Raw genomic sequence first — 17,351 nt, forward strand, 5'->3', positions numbered from 1 at the left:
ATCACTTTCTCAGACCCTCACAACTTACTTAAGCTTCCAATCCCTCAGATCCAGACCGTCGTAACTTGTATTTACAAACTTCCACAACTAAGATTTTTATATCCTCAGACCTTCATAAATTGTACCTTTTCTCTGACTGTCATGATTTCAGACCTTTATAACTTGGTGTAGGTTTGAGTTAGGTTTAAGTTTTATCTCCTGGGGTAAGAGTCAGGTGCGTTTGGAGAAAGGACAGAAGGGATTTAGTACTAGAGCGAACTATTTTATGTAAGTAGCAAATAATGTCCTGTGTTGATGGAGAGTTTGGTATTTGTTATTTGTGTTGTGTGGTCTGTAGCCTACAGGGAAGTAGGATGAGTCATAAGGGTTGAAAGGGCATCTTGCTGGGCTGCCATGGTGGGCTCCATTACTGTCTTTACTGACAGTGGAGGGGTCAGTCTGATGTGCCTTGCAACGTACCAAGCCAATCGGAGAAGGTAGAGGCCTTGAGCCCGGAGGTGATGTACCCCCCCCATCTTTAATCCCAGCACTAAACAATGGAGGGGGAGCAGAGGCAGGCGAATCTCTATGAGTTTGAGGCCAGCCTGTTCTACAGAGTTCCAGGACAGGCAAACTACGGAGAAACCATGTCTTGAAAAAACAAAACAAAACAAAAAGCCTTGACGTTATGCATACATGAAAAGTTAGTAATTGAATTGCCTTGTTCCTTCCAGATGGCCAAGTGTGTTAACAAGATAATGAAAGCAGAATGTACATGTGTGTTTTGTTTTCAATTTTTAAAATTTCTTAAATGTGTGTGTGTGTGTGTGTGTGTGTTGACTGCTTTTAAGTCCCTGTCTGGTACCTGAGGATGCCAGCAGAGGGCATCTCTCCCCAGCAACTGGAGTTACAGAAGGTTGTGAGCAGCAATGTGTGTTGGAAATCAAATGCATCCTGAGTGAGGTGACCCAGAAGCAGAAAGACACACATGGTATATACTCACTTATACGTGGCTATTAGACATCTAATATAGGATAAACATACTGAAATCTGTACACCTAACAAAGCTAAGCAAGGAGGAGGGGCCTGAGTAAGCTGATCAATCCTCTTTCAGAAAGGCAAATGGGATGGACATCGGAAGAGGGAGAAAACAGGGAACAGGACAGGAGCCTGCCACAGAGGGACTCTGAAAGATTCTACCCACCAGGGTATTAAAAGCAGAGGCTAAGACGCATAGCTAAACTTTGGGCAGAGTGCAAGGAATCTTATGAAAGAAGTGGGAGATAGAAAGACCTGGAGGGGACAGGAGAGCAACAGAACCCAAAAATCTGGGCCCAGGGGACTTTTCTGAGACTGATACTCCAACCAAGGATCATGAATGAAGATAACATAGAACCCCTACACAGATATAGCCCATGGCAGCTCAGTGTCCAAGTGTGTTCCCTAGTAAGGGGAACAGGGACTGTCTCTGAAGATCACCTCCCCCTGAGGAGGGAGCAGCCTTACCAGGCCTCAGAAGAAAACAATGCAGCCAGGTCTCTGATGAGACTTGATAAGCTAGGGTCAGATGGAAGGGGAGGAGGACCTTCCCTATCAGTATACTGAGGGAGGGGCATGAGAGGGGATGAGGGAGGGAGGGAAGGTGGGATTGGGATGAGATGAGGGAAGGGGCTACAGCTGGGATACAAAAATGAGTAAATTTTAATTAATAAAATATTTATTTATTATTTATACAGTACTTGCCAGCATGCATGAGGGCACCAGATCTCATTATAGATGGCTATGAGCCACCATGTGGTTGCTGGGAGTTGAACTCAAAACCTTTGGAAGAGCAGATACTGCTCTTAACCATCTCTCCAGCCCATTCTATTTATGTTTGTTTATTTACTTATTTATCTATTCGGCCCAGGGTTTCTCTGTGCAGTCCTGGCTTTCACTCTGTACAGCAGACAGGACTCGAACTTAGAACTATAGAGTTGTTAATCTTTTATATTATTTTATTTTGTGTGTAGAGATCAGAGGACAACCTGTAGGAGTCAGTTCTGTCTTTCCACCATGTGGGTCCAGGCCAGAGCAAAATCCTTATTTATTTATTTGTTTGTTTGTTTGTTTATTTATTTATAGAAATTATCTCTGCTCACTCTAGCCTCAAACTCACCATGAATGACCTTGATGACTTCTGCTCCTCCTGCCTTCCCTCTGAATGCTAGCCTCAGAAATGTCTACTCTATGGAACTTTTTGTATGCCAGGCTAACACTCTACCAGCTGAGCTGCATCTACAGCCCTTTGTTTGTTTGTTTATTTTTTATTTTATGTATATATGTGTATTTATTTATTTATTTATTTATTCGTGTATTGTTTTTCGAGACAGGGTTTCTTTGTAGAGCTCTGGCTGTCCCAGCACTTGGGAGGCAGAGATAGGCAGATAACCGTAAGTTCCAGGCCAGCCTAGTCTACAGACCAAACTCCTTGTTTGTTTGTTTGTTTGTTTGTTTATTGAGACAGGGTCTCATGTAGCCAAAGCTGGCCTCAAACTTGCTCTGCTGCCAAACCTGGACTTGAATTCTATTAATTCATTAATTTGATACCAGGTCTATATAGCCCTTGCTGCCTGAAACTATAGAGACCAGGCTGGCTTCAAACAGACTTGTCTGCCTCTGCCTCCCTAGTGCTGTGAGTTTGAGGCCAGGCTGATCTACAAAGTGAATCCAGAACAGCCAAGGCTACCCTGTCTCAGAAAAAAATAAATAAAAATAAAATAAAATTTGCTTTGGTAGGACAGTGGCCCACAGCATTGATCCAAGCACTTCCAAGGTAGAGGCAGATGGAGCTCTGTTCGAGACCAGCCTGGTCTACACAGTGGAATCCAGGATAGTCAGTGCTACATAGTAAGATGCTGTCAGAAAAAAGTTATTAACTTTAAATTTATTTGTTTTGCTTGCATGTATGGGTACCATGCTTATTACCTGGTGCCCTAGGAGATCAGAAAAGGGTAGCAGAGCTCCTGGAACTGCAGTTGTGGATGGTTCTGAGCTACTAGGTGGGTGCTGGGCACTGAACCTGGGTCCTTTGCAAGAACAAATGCTCTTTGCCAGTGAGCCACCTCTCCAGCCCTGTTTTGTAACTGTGCCTGGGACTAGGAGTGTACACGCCAGGGTAGGCACCCTCAGAGCACAGAATTGTTGGATCTCTTGGAGCTGAAGATGATTGTGAGCCCCTGACATGGGTATTAGCGATTGGAACTCATATCCTTAGCAGCAGCGCTCCTAGCCACTGAGACATCTCTCCAACCCCAGCCTTGAATTCCTTGCCTACCTGCCTCTACCTCTCAAGTGCTACATTTACAGGTCTGTGCACCTGGGACATGGCAGACCCATTGTTCTACTCAATCCTTGTATTCATGATGACAAAATCCTTTTCCTTCTTTTCAATGCTAGAGTTTGAGCTCAGAGCCTCACCTACGCTAGTCTAACAGCCAACCACTTCACTCCAGCCCTTCAGTGATATATACATATATGATGTATATATAATTTCCCCCAAGACAGGGTTTTTCTGTGTAACCCTGCCTTTGCCTCCCTGAGTGCTGGGATTAAAGGTGTGCTCCCCACCACTGTCCAGCTGGGTTTTTATATTCTTATCTAGAATAGTTTTTCTTATTTTTTAGTTTTTTTCTTTTCTTCTTTCTTTTTAAATGCAGAGTCTCTCTATGTAGCCCTGGCTGGCCTCAAGAGATCCGCCTGCCCCTGCCTCTGAGAGCTGGGATAAAGGCGTGTGCTACCACGTCTGGTTTTATCTTACTTTTAGATTTTGTTTTGAGACAGGGTCTCCTGTAGCCTACATTGACCTCAAACTCCCTAGGTATCTAAGAATGACCTTGGACTTCAGACTCTTGGCCTTCCCCTCTTGGGTGCTGGGATTAAAATTTGGGACACTACACCTAGTGTATGAGGAACCCAGGGCCTGCCACACAGGCTCTCTAGCAACTGAACGACAGCCACAGCCTCTTCCCAGACATCTTTTCCCTTTTTCTTTTAAATATTTTTATCTTTAAATACATGTATATGGGGGAGGGGGGGTCTATGTATGTCAGTGCAGGTACCTGCAGAGACCTGAAGAAAGAGTTGGATCTCCTGTCACCTGCCTGACATAGATGCTGGAAACTGAACTCTGTCCTCTAGAAGAGCAGATCTTTCCAGCCTTGCTTTGCTTAAAACAAAACAAAACAAAACAAAACAAAACGAAAGACAAGATTGTTGAGTGATGGTTGTGCATTGCCTTAATCCCAGCACTCAGGAGACAGAGGCAGGCACATCTCTGAGTTTGAGGCCAGCCTGGTCTACAAATTAAGTCCAGGACAGCCAAGGCTACAGAGAGAAACCCTGTCTGGAAAAGAAAACACAACTGTAGCTTTTTCCTTTCTTTTCTGTCTTTTCTCTTCTTTGCGACTTTGTTCTTTAGGGCTCTCTTGCCTGTCTCTTAACGTCTTCTCTGGCCAGCTCAGCTTCTCCTGGCTCAACTGCCACCAACTGTCTTCCCACTCTGCTGGCTCAATCCACTTTCAGCTGTCCTTCATTTTCGCTCTGCTCAATCTCTTTTCTTCTCTCTTCTTTTTTTCCTGGATCTTACCCCTTGCTATTCCCCAATCCTACTATCCCTCAGCCCCTTTTGACTTTTATATCCTCTCCTGTTCCCAGAAGTCCAAGTGCCAACTGACACTGAAGGACATAGAGTCCTTTAAAGGGCCAGGCACATATAAATCACACTAAGTTTTTCCCCATTTGTTTTAGCTACTAACTATGCAGTTTTTAAGCCGCTTCTCAATTCTTTTTGTTTTTTGTTTGTTTTTTGATACAGCATTTCTCTGTTTTAGCCCTGGCTATCCTGAAACTCTGTAGACCAGGCTCTAACTCACAGAGCTCTGCCTGCCTCTCCCTCCTGAGTGCTGGAGTTAAAGGCAAATGCTACCACTGCCTGGCTTGCTTCTCAATTCTTTCCAAAGTCTTGTCCGGAGTTCTCAGGTGTCTGATGTGATTTGCTGACCTCTCAGGGGCACATCCACAACTGAGATAAGAACCTAACAGTTACACTTCTCTTTCCTGTAACTTGGGTACTGCTTCCTGAAGCTTTTACATTCCTCACTGAAGTCTCTTTATCTCCACCTCCAGGTCTGTGAACCTTTCTTTGGCTTGCAGCCCCAACTTGGGCATGCCAGATGCAGTGTTCAGCACAGTCTGTCTTGCCTGTTGTTGCTCTGCACTGTGGACGGCTCTGTACTGTAGGAGACCAAAGTCCTCTTCACAGGCCAGTCAGTGGTCAGGTGATGAACGTTTCCTGTCCAGGCTCTTTTTTCTTTCCTTTCTTTTTTCTTTCTTTCTTTCTTTTTCTTTCTTTCTTTCTTTCTTTCTTTCTTTCTTTCTTTCTTTCTCTTTTCTTTCTTTCTCACTTTTCTTTCTTTCTCTCTCTCTTCCTTCCTTCCTTCCTTTTTTTTTTCTTTTCTTTTTTGAGACAGGGTTTCTCTGTGTAGCCTTAGCTGTCCTGGACTCACTGTGTAAACCAGGCTGGCCTGGAACTCACAGATATCCTCCTGCCTCTGCCTCCCCAAGTGCTGGGATTACAGGAGTACACCACCATGTCCAGCTCTTGTCCAGACTTTTCTGGCTGGCAGGAGAAGGCAGTGGTAGATCAGGCTCCCTTCTTTGCTCTTTTTGGGTCAGTGGCCAAGATTTTCAAAAGACCTCCCCTGCTCCATTCTGAACTTTATTAGTTTTGAGGATTTACACAGCTTTTTGTTCCCTATGAAAATATAAACAAATCCATGTCCCCAATGCAAAACATTTGTTGACTTCCATTTTGATGTTAATACATCCTTATAGTATATAGGCTAATTTTTTTAATATAAAGGGAATGTTTCTTTTTTTATTTATTTAATTTTATGTGTATTAGTGTGAAGGTGTCAGATCCCTTGGAATTGGCATTACAGACAGTTGTGAGCTGCCATGTGGGTGCTGGGAATTGAACCCAGGTCCTTTGGAAGAGCAGACAGTGCTCTTAACCACTAAGCCATCTCTCTGGCCCCACATAGCCTAATTTAATTCCAGTTTTGTTTTGTTTTGTTTCTCTGGAGCCCAGTGTCTCTCAGCCACTATTGTTCCTCTCTCATTAATATTAAATTAAGGCTAACAGAGCCCTCATCTCCCCTGGGGGTCTTTTGTCTTTTTTGCTTTATAAGCATTTCTTTCAATGTATGGATACATCTTTCTACGACTGTTGTGTGGTATGCCTATAATGTGTTTAATATTAGACTATGCAAAGAATTGTTTCATCTTACTGCAGACATGCGTGGGGTCAGTCAGTCTTAAGTTGTACAGATATTCCCATAATAGCCATTATTTCCAGTAAATGTGTAATTACAGAAGCACTCTGTTCAGAACTCAAAACAGTTGCCCATTGAAATGCTGAGTATGTATCAATGGTATGGTGTACAACTTTAGTTTTCCATATTCTACAAAATGAAACCTATCCATCTACTAGATTTAATTTTCTTTCTTTCTTTCTTTCTTTTTCTTTCTTTCTTTTTTTGTTTCCTGTTTGTTTGTATTTTTGAGACAGGGTTTCTCTGTGTAGCTTTGGCTATCCTGGAACTCTCTCTGTAGACCAGGCTGGCCTCAAACTCACAGAGATCCACCTGCCTCTGCCTCCCTGAGTGCTGGGATCAAAGGCATGCACCACCACCACCCGGCTTCAGATTTAATTTCTTTTGATATCCTTAGGGTTACTTCCAGCAGGTAATGGAGTTTCGTTATACAAAGAACAATTAGGACATTCTCTTATAATTTCCTTGGCTTTTTGCCAGGTGATAGAAAAACTTTTCTTTAAACCTTTACTGTTAACATGGTATTTTTTTCATGAAATTTTGAGGCTTCTAACACATTTCCTTTCAATTTCATTTCACTGTGCTAACGGACCTGGCAAGCCTATATGAGACCGAATATGAGTGATATATAATGGATAGTTTGTTCTGCAGAGGCCATGCCTTAGGTTTAAAAAAAAAAAAAAAAAAAGGTAAAGGAATTCCAAGTCATAATGAAACCATTAGTTGGATTACCTTATTCACCTATCTGAAATCTGCTAACATTTCCACTTCCCTGGTTTCTTTTTGTTAATACAGGGGATGCATGGGCTGACAGACTCTTCTACATGCAACTTCTCCTTAGTTAAGGGCCCCCACACTTGTTAGTCAGCCATTTTATGGGTAGGACTGCTGGTATAATTTCAGTGTGCCTTCCGTCTCCCTCCCCCCACCCCCACCTATAAATTTGGACACTCAATCCTGTCGTGTTTGGACAACCTTCACAGTCTGATGTTCTGGAAGATACTTTTCATTACTGTGCTTGTGTGTCTGTGTGTGAACCTTGTACACATGAATGCAGGTGCCGGTGAAGGCCAGAGGGGTCAGTTCCTCTCGGTCCTAGAGTTGTGAGGTGCCTGACACGGGTGCTGGGAACTGACCTCTAGTCCTCTGCAAAACCACTATGCACTTAACCTCTGAGCCATCTGTCCAACCCCATCTGTTTCTTTAACTAAACAGTTCTTGGGCTTATCATAGAGTACTCATATACATAAATATCTCTAAAAAAAAGGCTGATTTTTATTTGTATCACTATATGCCTGCATACGTGTGTATGTGCACCTTATGTGTGCTCTGTGCCCTCTGAGGCTAGAAGAGGGCATTAGAACTCATTGGAACTGTAGTTCTACAGTTGTAATCTGCTCTGTATGTGTTTAGAACAGAACTTGGGTTCTCTGCAAGAACAGCAAGTGCCTTTAATCCCTGAGCCATTTCTTTAGGCTGAATTCTGTGCACGCATGTGGAGTTTTGTGTGCATGATCACCATGTGCAACACCCTACACACTCACAGGGACCCACCTGTTTATCGAATGACTTAAGCCCTGAGAAGAAAGCAGCTTCCAATCCCTTACACACACACACACACACACACACACACACCTTCCTGTTGTTTAGGAACTAGCCTTACACAGCCATCCAGGTTTCTCACTGACCTGCTGGGTTCACTTTTGGTGTTGAACCAAGTACAAAATTATCAGCACAAGATTGTCTCCAATGACTGACAAACAATAAACAAAACCAATTCATAATCTTAAGCACAGGTTAGTGTGCAAGCCACAAAGAAGCAAACATCTCCTTTTATGCTAGACTGCTCTAGCACCATGGAAGCATTAATATCCTCGAAGCCTGCCCTCCTTTAGATAAAGATGCCTGATTAAAGAATGATCCCTGCCTCGTATAATACCCAATCCAGAAGAACCCCCAAATCACTGACCCAAATCCCAAAGCCAGTTTCTCCCCCACCTTTAAAATCAATACATAGCTGGGTGTGGTGGCGCACATGTCATGCCAGCGCTTGGGAAGCAGAGGCAGTGTGATCTCCGCGTTTGAGGCCTGATCTACAGATGGAGTCCAGGACAGACAGCCAAGGTCTGAAGCCCTGACTCAGAACCAAACAGAACAATGTCCGTATGTGTGCATGCCTGCAGCAGGGTGCGCATGTGGAGCGCGGGTGCTGGGTCCAGGGGCGGAGCCCTGCAGAAGGGCTCCCAGGTGGCTGTGTGCTGCATGGGGTGGGCACTGGGGACTAAACTGAGCTCCTCTGCAAGGACGCTTTCTTCGCCTTCCTTCCAAGTGCTGGGATCACAAGTTTGTGGCACCAGGCCACACTGGGCCACACTCCGCTGCCCAGTGGTGCGCTCTCTCTGCAGTTAACACTAAACACAACTTCCACCTACATATTCGTCATCGGGGATATGTAGCTGGAATAAACCTAAATTGTTAAATTCACTTCTTTGACACTTGGCATAAAGGAAATGAAGGTAAGATTTGAGAATTCATGCTGGTATGTGTAATTATATTCCTAAAAATTCATATGCCATCTCTTTTAATAATTCCAAGTTGTATCAAAAACAAATATTAAGTTTAACAAGATGTTTCTGAAATCAGTAAATAGCACAGATAAAGATTTACCCATAAAAAAAGTTGTAGGTGCCAGGCATGGTGATGCACACCTTTAACAGCAGCACTCGGGAGGCAGAGGCAGGTGGATCGGAGTTTGAGGCAGCCTGGTCTACAGAGAGTGCTAGGACATTCAGGGCTACACAGAGAAGTTCTATCTCAAAACCAAACCATTTAACGAGGTGAGTGTGAGCCTGTGCCGTCCATACACAGTAGATGTGTGTAGCTCAGAGGCCAAATTATTGGAGTTGGTTCTCTTCCTCTTATGTGGAACTCAGGGCTTGAACTCTGTGCCAACATAGTTGGCAGCAGTCGCCTATTACCCACTGGAATCTTCCCATTACAATTCACCCACATTTTGTCTTCAGTGCTTTCCTTTCTTCACTTCAGGCTCCTAAGCAGCTGGGATTATAGGAATGTGCTACAGCATTCCCCAATTTTAAGAAACCCTTTTTTAAATGGCTGCCATTATCTAGAGCCCATCTCCAACCCCAGGTGTGCCTACCGAGTGATCAGAGAGCAGATAGGTAACCAGAGAAGCAATGGAGGAAGCACAACCCAGTATCACTTCCTACACCAAGTTTGCTGCGTCGTTAGACACCTGGATTTTCCCCCTTATGTTACCACAGATGGAAGAAAAACTAGAGTTTAGCTAAAGTTTGGCCTTGAAGACCCTTGAGCAGCTTAAAACCTTCGGGTCTTGTGTACAGACAAGACGGAAGAATTAACACCTGTCCCATGTTTTGTTTTGTCCCATGTTTTGCTTTTGAAAGAAGGCCCCAAGTTACAATGGAATTCACCATGTGGCTGAGGCTGATTCTGAACTCCTGACCAGCAGGTCCCCTCCCCTTCCAACTGCTAGTATTAAGTGTGCCACCTTTGCCTAGCACTTCTGAAGTCCAGAAAGCTTAAAGCACTGGCCCTGAAAGAAGTGTTGGAGCAGGACAGAAACTGCCATCGACAGCTTGGAGAGGCACCACCGCCTGTCCTGCTGTTTGAATAAGGGCATCTGTCAACTGCCTAACACCCCATATCCCCATTTCTCAGTACACAACCCTTAGTACCTGCCCCCACCCCAATGACCCTAAAAGCCCTGGTTACTAAGGAAACCTGGGAATAGCACATAAAGACAGAGACTAGAAACAGACGGGGCTATTTTTAAACTAGACTAGGTGGCTCCGTTTCTTTTATCCCACAAAGTGCCTTCCCCAAACCAGAGCTCCACTTGGCCATTTTACATATCTACCCTTCATCGCTGGTATCTACCCAACTTACACAGGCTACACGAGGGTAAGTCTTTACCCTTTTTAGCATGAGATCTATTTATGCTCCCATCTTCCCCAATAGCCATCTAAGCAATGCTCACTTCCTTTGTTAAAAAATAATGGTCTTTTATTTCTTTGGAAGTTGGTGGGCACTGCCCTACAGATTTCCAGGCCAAGCTAGGTAGGCGAATGTTTCCCTAGTCTGGGTTGAAGTACTATGGTCCCAGCCTTCCTAGGGGCCCAGGAATAATTTTAGGCCCCAAATCATCTGAAGGCTCCCATGGGGTCTTCTCTCCTGACTACCCACTTTCCCAACCTTTCCTGGCTCTTGGTAGGGAATTTTCCTCTCTCATACCAGTGCTGGAACCTGTACTGTTTACAAGTGAGGACAAGACCAGGGACATTCCCAACTTCCTATGAGAGAACAGTCCCTCAGTCCTTTCTTTTTGCTGGCCCAGTCTCAATGCCTGTGCAAGCCTCTGTCTGAGTGAGGCCTGAAGGAGAGAGAACACACCAGCACGACCCTGCCTCAGGAGATGCTCCTACGAAGTATATTCCTTGTAGTCTCTTGTCCTAGTTTCTGGGTGGCCCTTCAGACAGGTCCTGGGAGGGCAAGTGGGGAAGGGCCCCTTGACCCCAGCCCTCAGATGCTGTAACAGGAAGAATCCATTAGTCCTGTCAGTGTGGCATGGCTGTGATACGCATGCTCTGGGAAGCAATGGGGTAAGTCACCATAGGAGTAGTAGTGTGGCTCATTGTGATTCCTGCCAAGGGCTGGGCCATGGACACAGCCACAGGAGCCACAGGAGCCACAGACACAGCTACAGGGGCCATGGACACAGGTGGGGGTGCCATCCCCTGGGCGATGGTTTGCGCCAAAGCGGCTGATAGTGGCGTGATCTCTGGGTTCAAGTGTGGAGGTGGGGGAGGTGGAGCAGCAGGAGGTGCAGCATTGGTTGGGGGAGCAGCTGGAGCTCCAGCAGGAGCCACAAGTTCTTGCTGGGACACAGGACGAGGCTGTAGAGCCTGGCTGCTCAGAGTGGTGTGAGTCTGTGCAATGCCATGGTTAAAAGTGGCCACAGTGCCCACGGTGGGAGCCAGGGTTTGCTCAGTTGCTGGTGCAGTAGAGCTCAGGGTCAGGACCTTGGCCTGATTTCGGAATTGGGCATTTTGTTCCAGAAGTACCTCGTTAGTGGCCAGCAGATTGTTCACTTGTTTCTTCAGCTCCTCCACACGTTTCCTGAGCATGGCATTCTCCTCCTCTAGCAGTCTGCACTCTACTCCACGGGGTAGAGCCAAGTTATATTCATAGGACTCAAAATGGAGGCTATCAGAAGGGCAGCATCCACCTCTCCGGCGCTTAGGGCCTGGTTCATGGTCCTCAAAGCCCCTTTCAGGAAGGTCATAGATATCATAGAGATCATGGCGTCGACCAGGGGGAATGGAGCCTGACAAGCCTCCACCTCCAGTACCACCTCGAGCATCAAACTCAAATTCCCTTTGCAGGTGCCGGAACTTGCACTTGGCTCCTCTCTGACAGTCACCTTTGAGGAAGTCACGGCAGATAGGGACCTCCTCCTTACCATTGGGTAGGTCAGCAGGTGAAAGGCCCAGCCCAGCTGCCACCTTCTGCCTCAGCCGTGGGGGCAGCTCTCCTGTCTTCTTATATCCATCCTCGTCCTCCTTGGAGCCATGGATGAAACGGCAGTTTGGGCGGCTACACTCCTTGTTTTGGAAGTCATGGCAGAAGATAAATTCATTTTTGCTTACCCCCAAGTTGGATACCTCACTCATGTCTGGGTGGCGGTACCGACAACGCTTGCCTCGCTTGCACACATTCCTCAGGAAGTCTCTACAGATGGCATCTGAAGTGGCTCCCCCACTGCCTGTCCCTGCCCCACTGGCCTCCTCACTGCCACCACCTCCAGGACCTCCACCGCTGCTGCCAGCGCCATTGGCATAGCTGTCCCGGTCAGGCATCCTTGTCCCCCCCAACTCAGGCTTTTCTTCCTTTTCTTGCCACTCTTGGTGACTGTTAAAAAAGAGAACTGAGTCAAACAGGGCTTCTCCAGAAAGATCCCACTCTTCCTGACTATCCAGTGGGGCAGTCCTCTGGGGAAATGGCCTTGGAGATGGAGAATCCAAAGAGAATTCTAGCTGGCCTGGATGACTTGCCAGAAGTCCCGCCCAGGCCCTTGTGCACCTGGTCTTGGTTGGAGTGATTCACACTTGCCTGGCTAATGGAGGAGGGAAAGCTGGGATGAAGGTGATGGGCCAAGGAGGGGGCAGGGAGAGAATAGTGTTAGATTTTACCCTCCCTTCTTATTTAAGTTGTGGGAGAGAAACTAAAACTGCTGTTGGTGTATGAACAGGCTGAAACTAAAGAGTACTGTAAGGCAGGCTGTTTAGCTTTGACAACTTGTGGATGAAGAGCTATCAGTAACAAAACCTCCCTAATTCCCTCTTGTTCATGAACTTAGTTCAAGTCTCTGTGTATTTAGAAATCCTGGGGTCACCAGCTACAGGGTAGCTCTGTTCCCCTCACAAACCTCTCCTTTTCAGAGAAAGAAGTCCTAAGCTGAAATCTCTACTTCTAGATGCCCAAAACAAAACTGTGGGAAGGTCAAGATGGGAAGGAGTTAATTTCACAGGAATGGTGACCTTTCTTTCCCCATTCTCCACCCCCTCCATGAAAAGATCCCACTAATATCAAACCGTAACACTCCCCGCCCATAAAAATCCTCTTTATTTATAGACTCTATAAAAGCTTTTTAAGTCTCCTATTTCCCAAGAGAGCTTTGGAATGTCAGTCCACTGCCCTAATTCTAGCCCTCCCTTCTCTCTTACCCTCTAGTAAGACTGGGAGTCCCTGCTACCACGTGTCTAAGCCTCTAAATGTTGCCTAAGTGGTATTCAGGCTCCCCCTGCTGGTCAAATAAGAAAAGTACGTTTGTTTGGGCATTAAGGATACCTTTCTTGATTTTCTTGGCTTTGACTTAGCCCATTCACACCCTGTTTCCTTGACTTTTCCTTTAGATTTCCCTAAAATGACAAACCAGATCAGAGGCCAGAGACACACAAGAATCTGCATAACGGGAAAGAGTAGAATAGAATAGAATAGAACAAGTGGTAAAGAGACGACAAACCCTTACTAAAAGATAAATGACCAGGTGAAGAATAAACGCCCTCCAAAGTCCCACCAGAACAGATAAGCGGATATGATAGCCTTCCTCACCCAATTATCACAGAATTAATACCTGAGATAGCTCAGGTGAAGTCCGGGGCTCCCGTGAGTCTCTGCCTCCACATCACTGCTGGGTTCTGAATAAGAAACGAAAACAAAAAATCGAATTTTTGAGTAGTAGGAGGAAAAAGCTTCCAGTGGTTTTCAAAATTTGAATTAATTCTGACAAAATGGTAAGAGCATTGTGGCTTTCAGGCTCCCTTAAGACTTCAAACTTAACGTCACTTGTCAGAGGTCCCTATTAAGCATAAGGGCTAGAACCAACCAATAAAGGCTGGAAAGCTAGGTTGAAGGAAAAAAAAAAATCTTGGTGACACTTTACCTCAGGATGAGAATATAGGGATCAGAGTCCGATCTAGGTTGGAGTTCAGAATACCCAAACTGAAAGCTGGACAAGGGCAACAAATGACAGTAACAGTGGGAAGACGAGATTAGACGTGGGGGCGGTGATTACGACAGTCCCCAACACCCTAGAGTTCACTAAAAGTCCTAGGAGTTTCCCTGGAAGTCTGGCTTGGCTGGCTCCGTGATGTGGCGCCAGCACTCGGCCGTGGACCAGGTGACTAGGACACTAAGGAAGCACGACGTGAGAGGGGAGGGGGCTAAGCGTGACATCAGGCTGAGGGGATGAGCAGGGCTGTGACGTCACGAGGCTGGCGTTTGCTCATGAAGCGAGGTCAGTCAGAAATGGGGGTCTGTTCTGGGCAGCAAGGAAGAGCCAGGTCGGTTTCGGAGAGGGGGGGTGCTCCTGTAGCCCGGCGGAGCACAGCCGCTGAGCCGGCCCCGACTCCTCCCCTCCGGGCGCGGCCTCCACCTAAGTCTCCCGCCTCCCTCACCTGCCGCCGCCGCCGTAGTTGCTGCTGCCGCCTGCCGGTCCTCTAGCTTCGACAAAGAGCCGCCCACCCTACGGCTCTTCCGCTTCCTGCGGAAGAGGCGATGTTCTAGCCACCAGACCCGGAAACACTCTATGATCCAATTTGCGCGCTTCCAGCCGCAGGAAGCTCCCAGGAAGCCTTGCGCGTCACCATAGCAACCCGACTCCTCCGACGCGAACAGTTGCGGCGGTAACTTCTACGCAGCGGTCCCAAAAAACCACGTCAGGCGCACACAACAGCCCACTTCTGGCCCCAGACAGGTCACCAAACCCCGGGTACCGGCCTACGCAGGCTCTTGATACACTCCTCGGTACAGCCCCAACCACACTAACAACTCCCGACCCGCAAGAAACACGTAACAGCAATTTGATTCTTCAGCTCAGACAGCGAGGATGGTTTATTGTACACGAGTTACACTTGGCCACAAGCGAACAGAACCAGTCCAGAATGACAAAGGTCCAGGGCAGACGGCAAGCGGGCTGTTGTAGGCAAGGCAGCCTGCTTCTCAGGTGGTCTCGGCGAGAGGGTGTTCCACCGCCGACAGCTCGCACCAGCGTCCTGGACTTCAGCATCCTTCACGTCTGCGGCCTTCGTGGTGCCCAAGTCTATTTACTTGGACCTCTGCCTCATCTTTCTTCTCTTGCGCTTCAGCCTAGAAAGGAAAGCAAACAAGCTGGGTTTTTTCCTTTCAGCACAAACGGTAACGGAATAAACACCATAGTTCTACTGCACTGTGTTTAAACACCGGGTTCCACCACGCCAACACCGACATTTTCACTTTGAGCTTTTATTTTCAAAGTTCAGCGGAATATCCCACATCAAGCCTCGCCCCACCGCCCTTCTCCGTAGTCTTACCTGCGCATTCGCTTCTTCCGCCACTAGAAACCCGATTATGCGAGAAGAAAAAAAAAATGTTAGCTGTTAGGAATATAGGCTTGCGTACGGGTATTCATACTTTCAGGAAGTAGGTTTTAACAAGATATAAACGCGGGTAGCGATATCGGGTGTAGACACCGGCGAAGACCCTAATCCCATGTTTTTTCACACCCGTCCTTGCTCCACCAAAGGGCTTAACGCTCTGCTGGGCTCCCTCCAAACCCGAACAGGAACCATGGCGGAGAGTCACTGGCTGGATCTCCCCACAATTCCGAACTACCGCCCAAGCTCACCACGTAACTGCTCACCTTCGCTCTCATGGCGCAGGAGTGTCTAAAAAGAAGACAAAAAAATTACAGTTAGGCTGCTGTGATGATGGCACACGTGAAGGCCAGATGTTAATGGATTGTATTCAAAGTCAGAAGACCCGGCACAACAACACTCACCAAGGAAGATGGCGCTAAGGCCGAGAGAGCGGGGGACGCCGGCTTACTGCTATTTAATGGCGTGCTTAGTGTCGTCACTTCCGGCGACACCCCCTGGTTCCCTCCTGGCGGCGGGGCTTCTCAGTAACGGTGACTTCCGGCTGATTTATAGGCGGAAACAAAATGTTTTGAATGAGATTTATCAAGCCTCACCTTTTCTGTCCTTTACTTTACGGACATTGCATTATTTCAGCACGAGCGCCTTTTTCCAGTATGGGACTGACAAAAGTAGATGGAAAAAAATAACCTCCGTCTTTTTTCTCGTTGCTTCTTGGCGCTGTAGTTTCTTGGTAAATACCTCCATTTTATTACGAACAGGTGTGGTCTGTAGTAAGAATTACTAGTTTTGAAGCTAGGCGTGGTGGCGTATTCACTTAATCCCAGCACTTGGAAGGTAGAAGCAGGCAGATCTGTGTGTCTTCGGGGCCGGCCTGGTTTACAAAATGAGCCCAGGACAGCCAGGGCTATTACACAGAGAAACCCTGTCTCAAAAAAAAAAAATCAAAAAACAAAACAGAAAAACGATATCTCTTCATTTAAGGGTGGGACCGGGAGGAGAGGAGGAAAGGGCCTACGATCGGGATGTAAAGCCAATAAATAAAGAATTACTAGTTTTGCCGGGCTGGGTTGGAGTATGCCTCTATTGCCAACTCCTGGGAGACACCGACTGAATTTATAGAATAAGTATCTATCTATCGTAGTCGAATAGGCTTAAGAACGCTGCTGGTCTGGCAAAAGATCACATCCAAAGACTTAGGTCTGTGTGATCCGAAATATAGACATGCTTTTAATCCAGGTGACAGACGCAAGGAGATCTGAGTTCAAGGCTTGAGCAAGTTTCAAGTAAAGAAAAGCTTAGGCCCAGGCACGGTGGGACACACCTTTAATCCCAAACAATGGAGGTAAAATTACTTTGTAGAAAGTAGTGTTTGAAAGTGATAACTAATTGAGTGACAGTGACAAATCAGAGAAAGACTGGACAGAATAGGGTACAACCAATTCTTAGGAGGAGAGAGGAAGGGAAGCTACTTGAGGGGCAATGAGAGAGAGAGCAGGCAGGTTATTTATTTATTTATTTTTTATTTTATGTGCATTAGTGTGAAAGTGTCAGATCCCTTGGAATTGGCATTATAGACAGTTGTAAAGCTGCAATGTGGGTGCTAGGAATTGAACCTGGGTCCTTTGGAAGAGCAGACAGTGCTTTTAACCACTGAGCCATCTCTCCAGCCCCGAGCAAGCAGTTTTTACGAGGAGAGTTTTTACCAGGCAGTTTGCAGAGAGAGAGAGAGAGAGAGAACTCAGGTGAGCCAGAGAATGAGGAGGAGCCAGGAGATTAGAGCAGGTTGTTGGAGATAGTTTGAGCCCAAGCAAAGCATTTCAGAGACCAAGAGAAAATCCATATTAAGTAAGTCAGCTGGGAGAGGAGTTTGAGGCCAGAATAGTTGAGGTGAACAAGCCAGCTATGAACTCAGTAAAAACAACACAGGGTGAGCTTATTCAGCAGTAAGTCTCAGAGGCTGAAAACATTCTAGGCCTAGGTTAGATTATATGAAGGTTAGAAGCTTCCAGGACTAGGCCTAGGTTAGCAGAATATGCAG

General features: G+C 46.4%; 1 protein-coding gene and 1 long non-coding RNA gene across 5 annotated transcripts; both read right to left on the reverse strand.

Annotated features, from left to right (window-relative positions):
- Nucleotides 1–10,296: 10,296 nt before the first annotated feature.
- On the reverse strand, nt 10,297–14,393 carry Zc3h10 (zinc finger CCCH-type containing 10). 2 transcript variants are annotated; one of them, XM_055600727.1, is made up of 3 exons: nt 14,354–14,393; nt 13,531–13,594; nt 10,297–12,305 (listed from the first exon to the last, which is right to left on the reverse strand). In XM_055600727.1, exon 3 carries the CDS (start codon nt 12,251–12,253, stop codon nt 10,952–10,954), a length of 1,302 nt encoding a protein of 433 aa, XP_055456702.1. In that variant the 5' UTR covers nt 12,254–12,305; nt 13,531–13,594; nt 14,354–14,393; the 3' UTR covers nt 10,297–10,951. The 2 variants fall into 2 exon arrangements, with proteins under 2 accessions (XP_055456702.1, XP_055456626.1); XM_055600651.1 differs by lacking the exon at nt 14,354–14,393 and adding an exon at nt 13,840–14,267.
- Nucleotides 14,394–14,757: 364 nt separating this feature from the next.
- LOC129671690 (uncharacterized) lies at nt 14,758–15,792 on the reverse strand. 3 transcript variants are annotated; one of them, XR_008719378.1, is made up of 4 exons: nt 15,715–15,792; nt 15,577–15,601; nt 15,248–15,270; nt 14,758–15,044 (listed from the first exon to the last, which is right to left on the reverse strand). It is a non-coding gene; the product is annotated as an uncharacterized LOC129671690 (long non-coding RNA). The 3 variants fall into 3 exon arrangements; XR_008719380.1 differs by having other exon boundaries at nt 15,562–15,601; XR_008719375.1 differs by having other exon boundaries at nt 15,577–15,729.
- Between the last annotated feature and the right edge of the window lie 1,559 nt (nt 15,793–17,351).

This window comes from Psammomys obesus, unplaced genomic scaffold (assembly GCF_907164565.1).
Source record: "Psammomys obesus unplaced genomic scaffold, mPsaObe1.curated_primary_1811, whole genome shotgun sequence".
Classification (NCBI taxonomy): domain Eukaryota; kingdom Metazoa; phylum Chordata; class Mammalia; order Rodentia; family Muridae; genus Psammomys; species Psammomys obesus.